Consider the following 7750-nt stretch of genomic DNA (forward strand, 5'->3'; position numbering starts at 1 on the left):
TATATATATATATATATGGATCATGTAGACATTTCTTTCTTGCGACTTATTCCTTCATAAAAAGCTTTCTTGCACCATTACCAGGGTGTTAAAAGATGTATTGATCTATTAGGTTGTAGATTGTAAGCTCTAATGAACAGGGCCCTTCTAATCTTTTTGTATGGTATTGAATTGTAATTGAACTGTCTCCCCATATGTTGCAAAGCGCTGCCCAAACTTTTGGTGCTATATAAATCCTGAATAATGAAAAAAATCCATTAGTCCAAAATCTGATTCTAAATATTACTCAATTCTCAATTCAATTCTCTGTTTGCAGTTGAAATGCAACAGCTCAAATACTAATGGATAATAGGATTCCTTCAGTTTAACAATTGCTTTGTCTGGATTAATTTTATCCCAAACCACCAACGTGATTTACAGAAGACCAACATGGTTATTCACAAAAGGGTGAACTGTTTGTAGAAGGCAGGAGAAATTAACAATCTTGGACAACGTAGCTGATTTGGAAAAATTCTCCAATTCAGCTCACTTTCCAGTTCAGCTATGTTGTCCTAGATTGTTCACTTCTCCTGCCTTCTCCAAACTCTTTTATGAATAACAATGTTAGTTTAAGTTTACAACTTTATTTTTTCAACAAGAAAATTTTTTTCCTTAATAGGACTCCTCTTCCTCAGCAGTTCATAGTTTAGTAGATCTGAACGGTAAAAAGCCAAGCTTTCTTGGATATTTATGAGCTCTGTTCCTGCATGAGAGGTACTGTTAATCACAATGACGTAGTGGAGGAGGAAGGCTTTCCATTTACTGCAAGGAACATAGGCAAATGTGCCTGTAAAGGTTCTTATTTATCCAAGTCATGGTAAAGCTAGTCATAGCTACATTCAACTGGCCAAGTACAAATGGTCTGCTTGTGCATCAACATTTCATTGTGTGACATATTTCAATCCATGCCTTCAAGGGCAAATGGGGAAATGTTTGTTTTCCCATGTTTGGGGTAAGTTTGTATTGCCGATATATGCATTCTCTTGCAAATGACCAAATGTTGCTTTGGAAATCCCAATAATTGTTTTTGTTTTTTTTTACTGAAGAGTGGCTTCCCCAGCTCCAATAAGTGAATATGTGAAAATTATAACTAAAGAATATAGTACAGCAGTCTTAAGCTGGCCATACACCTTACGAATATCGGCCGATTTTCGTATGCAATTGCGTTTTCGTCCGATATTAGTAAGGTTGATGGGCAGTGTACAACCGCAAATACTGTACAATCGATCGACTTTTGAATAACCAGCAGGTTAGAAAACTTCGGTCGATCGTACGATTTTCGCAAAGGTTTGTGGTGTTTCTATACGTCAAAATTCGTACGATTTACATTGCACATGCAGACGAAAATACGTGCGGTCGATTACAGCAATTCGTCCAGGTGCTTTTCTGTTAATTACTGCTGATTCAACCTTGCGATAATCGGGGCAGGATGGAGATGAAAAGTTTAATCCGATGATCGCAAGGTGTATGGGCAGCTTAACACAGAAGAACTCAAGTCTCACACGTCTCACATCCCTTTCAATCAAGGGATACAGTGGTGTCCCCTCTACACCCTAAGCCACCCTACTGGACAGTGAATAAGCAGCAGGAGACTGATGAGGGCATGTCTCTGCTCACTATACACTTTCGTGCCATCAGCATGTACACCTGATTGGCTCCCCGTACTGCCCCTCCCTTTGCCTGTGAGTGGGGCTGTAAAAACACTTGCAAGGTGCTAATACTAAGATAGGATATACACGTGTAGATTTTTCGCACATTCGTACGAACATTCCATAATACCATCAGAGACCTGGTGATTGTCTCTGTCTTCTAAATTTTGTTTGATTTTCATTTAACATTCGATTTTGGAATGAATGGAGTTTAGACTGAAAACCAGATCCACTGTTAGAATTTATGTTCGATCCAGAACATTTCTTTAACATGCTCTTTTGAATTGCAACCATGATGAGTGGATTGTGGGTGCAATGCTCTGGCTCCTGCAGACTGTTCCTCCCATCCATGTCCTTACAGAGGTACAGACATGGATGGAAATAATTGTTAATGGACTACAAGTGCTGTGACATCACCACACTCGTATTCTATTGAAATGATGTCATTCTGCCGCAGTGGCAGATGGGACTTGGAGTTCCTCAATTCCTGCCAATCTGCGAATGGATTAAGTGGCTGTGTGGGGAGAGCCACACACAGCTATGCCAAATTCAAGCAGCAGCAGCCTGCAGGGATAAGAACCCCACGATTAAGGTAAGTGGGGGGACAGGAGGAGAATGAGGGGGGTCTGCAATCTGAACATGTCCCATTTTATACCCTAAAAATGGATGTAACATAAGGCATGCTCAGAAACGTGCAATTAACCATTAAGCAAAAGAATGGAGTGTTTTCCCCATGTATTGCCTCTTCACATACTGTACATACACCCAAATTCCATCAACGGAAGACTGACACCAAACCTAAACTAAAATATGTGCGGTCATTTCTAAGTAAACTTTTTCTAGGTGAACCTAGTAAAACAACTCTTCAGCAGATTTACTTCAAATAGAATTCTACCTGACAGCCCGATGGTCACATTTCTGACAGCATGGCAGTTAAGAAAGCTGTAAGCACGTATAAATGTTAAAAAAACTTGGCATTAGGTACAGAATTTTATTACCATGCATGGAAAATCTCAGCCACATACACTGCCTGTCCAAAAAAAAAAGGTCACACTAATATTTTGTTGGACTGCCTTTAGCTTGGATTACGGCACACATTCGCCGTGGCATAATTTCGATAAGCTTATGCAATATCACAACATTTACTTCCATCCAGAGTTGCATTAATTTTTCTCCAAGATCTTGTAGTGATGATGGGAGAGTTAGACCACTGCATAAAGTCTTCTCTCTCACATCCCAAAGATTCTCAATGGGGGTTAAGGTCTGGACTCTGCTGTGGCCAATCCATATATGAAAATTATGCCTCATACTCCCTGAACCACTCTTTCACAACCTGAGCCCGGTGAGTCCAAGCATCAGAGTAGAAAAAATCCATTGATGGAAAAACCTGATCATTGAGTATATTCAGGTAGGCAGCTGAGCTCATTTTTTGGGGAGATAAAGTTGCCGAACCTAGACCTATTATCAAATGGAAGGCTCTGACCTATTTGCTTAGTTAAATCCAGGGGACCATTTTTTTTTGGGATAGGCAGTGTATTTATGATTGCTTCCTTCTCTACTGAGGGAACACTTTGCTTGCCTAACAATCTTCAAAGTTGAAAAAACCCATGTAAGCGTGCCAAGACAGGTTCTGTGGTACAGCAACGCAAGGAAAAGGAATCTGGACATCTAAGGGCAACCCCAAGTTGACAGTGAATGTAGGGATGAGGCAATTTATAACTGATGACTAATTATCTGAACCTCCCTTCACCTAATATTGCACAACCGCTGCTCAGCACATGTTGGGAGACCACTGGGAGTAAGGGAATTTGGGGGGGGGGGGGTTATTGAGTTATCTCAGCAAAGATAAAAAGAGCCATGGTGGCACTGACTTCTCAGCAAAGATAAAGAGCCACAAGATCCTGAAAGGCCACTGATTGTCCTGGAAATTGTCACATGCTGTCATATTCAGCTGTATTGTGGGACAATCACTTGGCCACTATTGTAGCTGGAATCACTCACATTTTTGCTACCCAATTATAATTTTACAGGTATTTTTATATGATTTATAGTCATATAAGAAACAGGATGTTATACTTTCACTAACTCTGTTAAGCTGACTGACTGACTGTTCTGTTTAGGAATAAATGAGATTGCTACACAGTGTGGCAATACAATGCAATGAAATTACTTAGACTTTGATGCCACTATGGCCTTCGGGTCTTCAGGAATAAAATAATCTGAATGAAGGACCGCAACTCTGTTGAAAAGGATGACTGTTGGCCCTTGGGGGGCAAACACAACTAGAAGGTCCTTTCAATCATAGCTCCTAACTCTATCTTTTAGATAATCCCAATCATTAATTAGGAGGTACTATTCCTCTTTTAGAACTAAATCCCTCTTTCCATTTCTGTTGTCCCTCTGTTTGGTCTGATGTATAAATTAAATCACTATAAAAACCATGTTAGTTAAATACCATGTAAAGTGTGCCTTGGTGCCACATTAGTGGGCATGGTGAAAGTTGGATGTACCTAAAGGACATACAGAAGGGAATTTATCAAAGCTGGAGCGGACAAAATCTAGAGCAGTTGCCCAAGGCAACCAATCAGCTTCACTCTTCAGTTTGTTCAGTCAAGATTTTATAATGAGAGAGAAGCTGATTGGTTGCCGTGCACAATTGCTCCAGATTTTGTCTACTCCAGTTGTGATAAATTCCCCTCACAGTATATTGTATGTTGTGGCACAACTTTTCACATCTTCCAGCATTCCCTTCCTTTGTGGCTCTCATCATTCAGTCATATGGCATATCAGAGCCACAAAAGAAGTTGGTGTTGGAAGACTTCATTTTGCCAGGCCCTCTGATCACAAGTGTGAACAGGGAGCAAATATAGTTATATAATGCCCAGCATAGATCACTGACTGCAGGTCCTGCTGTGCTTGAAGTCTGAAAGGTTCTCCGTTCAGGGCCACCAGCCTATCATATCCTATTAGAACTGGCCTAGGGAACAAATGCCCCCTACTCCCAAGTCCAGTCCTCCCCTGCTGTGTTGCTTACAACTGATAACCTTTCATGAAAAATGGGGATTCCGTTTTGTTGCTGTGGGCAACACAACCAGTCCTTCCTTACAACACTGTAGGCCCTATTTGTTTCACACAGAGGGCCCATATTTGGTTCCACCCATCAAGTATGGCATTCAGCCTGGACTGACAGCTTGGCTATTAATGCAACTGCCAGAAAGACATATGTGCCTGGGTTATTTGTATCAACTCCAGTGGCACTGGGTTTATAAAAGCTGGTCAAATACATGGTTATAGACTGTTGAGATTTGTATGTTTCTGTACTTGCTGAAAAGGTTCTTAGCCTGAAAAAGAAAACTAAAGCAGCCACCACATCTAAAGACTGGACATGTTCTGCAATGTTGAAGATGTTTCACTGCTTATCCAAGCAGCTTCCTCAGTTCTAATGAGTGTCATGAACATACCCAGAATGTATACTCCCATGGATAACTCAGTCACCTTCATCCAAGAACCATAAAAGGTGTCAAGGCAAATGTTGATTGTCCACATGGTGGTGTAAGGTTTGTAAAAACACCCTGTTATAATTAAATAATCCAACCAAGATGATGCCATGATGTCACAATCCAAGGTGTAGACCCAGTTCCTTGATGCGTCTGCTTTTCCTGGGGGTAGAGTCTAAGAGATAGCTGGTAATCTGCCAGCGAGACGCTCACTTTAGCTGCAACCTATCTCCAGGTCCCTCAGACGTGGAGGGGGGGTAGGTGATGGTGAGCTGGCACGTGATAGTGGTGATAATGAAAGCATGGTAGCACTGGTAGCTTCGGTAGCAATGAAAGCATGGGAGCACTGGTGGTACTGGTAGCTTCAGTAGCGATGAAAGCATGGTGGCACTGGTAGCTTTGGTAGCAATGAAAGCATGGGAGCACTGGTGGTACTGGTAGCTTCAGTAGCGATGAAAGCATGGTGGCACTGGTAGCTTCGTTCGTGATGAAAGCATGATGGCACTGGTGGTACTGGTAGCTTCGGTAGCAATGAAAGCATGGTGGCACTGGTAGCTTCGTTCGTGATGAAAGCATGATGGCACTGGTAGCTTTGGTAGCAATGAAAGCATGGTGGCACTGGTGGGACTGGAAGCTCTAGTAGCACTTTCAGCAAGGTAGCACTGGGAACAAGCACTGATAGCAAGGCTGCACTAGTGGCATGATTTGCACAGTTAGCAAGGTTGCACTTAAAGGAGAACTATGAGGTGAGTGCTTTTCACTCACCTCATAGTTCTAGCCGACCTGTGACAATGAGACTGTCACATGTCGGCTCAGTAGATCGGGAGGTGAGCGAACACATAGTGGGTTCCCTCGCCTCTCGATCCTGTCACGGCTCTCTGCCGTGACAGGGGGAGGGGCTGGATTCCCCTCTCCCCGCTCCGATCTGCCAGCGCTGACTGGCGGAACGGACGGGGGAGGGGGCGGGTACAGCTGGCTCTGCCTCTAGATAGGCAGAGCCAGCTGTCACTCACGCAACTGGGCGGACCCCGTCAGCTAAGTCGTGATCCGTTCCGGCTGCGGCGTCTCAGTATACCGCGAGCTGTAGCTCGCGGTATGCTGAGCTTAGGGTAACGGGAGGACGCTAGTTTGTGTCCTCCCGTTACCCTAAGGAGAACTATGGGGAAAAACACTGACCCCATAGTTCTCCTTTAACTCAATGTTTACATAGGAGTTACCAACATGTAACATGTCATAATAGAAGTCACATGATGTGGCCACGACACTCCTGGAAGTGCTCATGGCTGTGGGAGACAAATGAGGTGCCGGCACTGCTGCATGATAGGTATGTAACTATGACACATGAAGTCAGGGAGAGGTGGTAATTGTTCATTCCATAGTAATGGAATTAGGGTGACTGAGTTACCCGTGCGGCATAAATGCTGAATATTTTCCTGACACTGATAAGAACTAAAGGAGTGGCTTGGATAAGCAGTGAAACATCTTCAACATTATAGAACAAGTCCAGCTGACCGTAACTAACAATAAATAGTTATACAATGACCTGGAAAAATGAGAAACTTCAGACATATTACAACTAGTGTAATATCTGAATTTGACTTGAAACACCCACTGGAATCCCTTGTATAGCAACACTCAGACTGGGAGAAGGAGGAGTGAATCAAAGAGTGGAATGACCTCATCAGTATGCTGCTGCTCCTTCACTCTCCAGTCAGCAACATTAGGCGTGTGTTATGACCAGTGTTTTTGACCAGGCTATGGCTCTGCTGCAGGGCATGTTGAGGACCTGGCTGTGCTGTCTGGCAAGGGTACCTGAATCACAAAACTGGCTAAATGCAATTAAAAATCCTTTGGAAGGGAACATTGTCCCCAAATATCTATTTCAGCTACATATTTAGCGGTTTGACTGTAGCCCAGTTGTAACACCTCTTCCAATGCCCCCTCCGTATACAGCCCCCCTCTTCTCCCGTAACACTTTTATTTTTTTAAAGATGATACAGAATTAATCTTATAGTTATTCAGTAACAAATCTTACCTATCCACCTCATAGTATTCCAGCTGGACTGCAGAAGCAGAGATGTAGAAGCCTGGATTTTACGGATTACTCTGTAAAGACAATAATACAAGGTTAGCTAAGAGAATCACGTTCGCTGAATATTAATTTTCTATTGTCCGATTTTCCACCTTCAGCTGAACTCCGGGCAGATAAAAAAGCACTCATTAATACAGCTCCTAATTCATTAATACATCATTAAATGATTTGTTTTTATGCCAGCAGTGTAAGTACCTGCATTGCACTTGATTTAAGCCTCTTGCAGTCCCCAGTGCAGTACAAAGAGCCAACCAGTTCTGCTGCAATGCAAGAAGTATGCTGATAAGAGGAGAGAGCAAAGTGACAGAGAGGTCAATCTGCTGCTTCTTTTCTGTCCAGTCACAGGATGGGGGAGGGACAACACCTGTGGGTATTACTACAAAGCAGCAAAAATCAAGCCGCCTGGGTCACTATGGCACTGGCTGTCGTGTGATTGGAACGTGCCGCTGTCCAGATCAGTGACAAGCTACGTG

General features: G+C 42.9%; 1 protein-coding gene across 1 annotated transcript in view; it reads right to left on the minus strand.

Moving 5' to 3' along the window:
- The window catches only part of FAM3D (family with sequence similarity 3 member D), a 32846-nt gene extending 25550 nt beyond the window's left edge, over positions 1 to 7296 (minus strand). Inside the window, exon 1 of the mRNA XM_018562453.1 lies at positions 7221 to 7296. Coding sequence (XP_018417955.1) covers positions 7221 to 7233 — 13 coding nt within the window. The 5' untranslated portion in view covers positions 7234 to 7296. The remainder of the gene's footprint in view (positions 1 to 7220) is intronic.
- Positions 7297 to 7750: the final 454 nt, after the last annotated feature.

Source organism: Nanorana parkeri, unplaced genomic scaffold (assembly GCF_000935625.1).
Source record: "Nanorana parkeri isolate BGI_ZX_2015 unplaced genomic scaffold, ASM93562v1 scaffold578, whole genome shotgun sequence".
NCBI lineage: Eukaryota > Metazoa > Chordata > Amphibia > Anura > Dicroglossidae > Nanorana > Nanorana parkeri.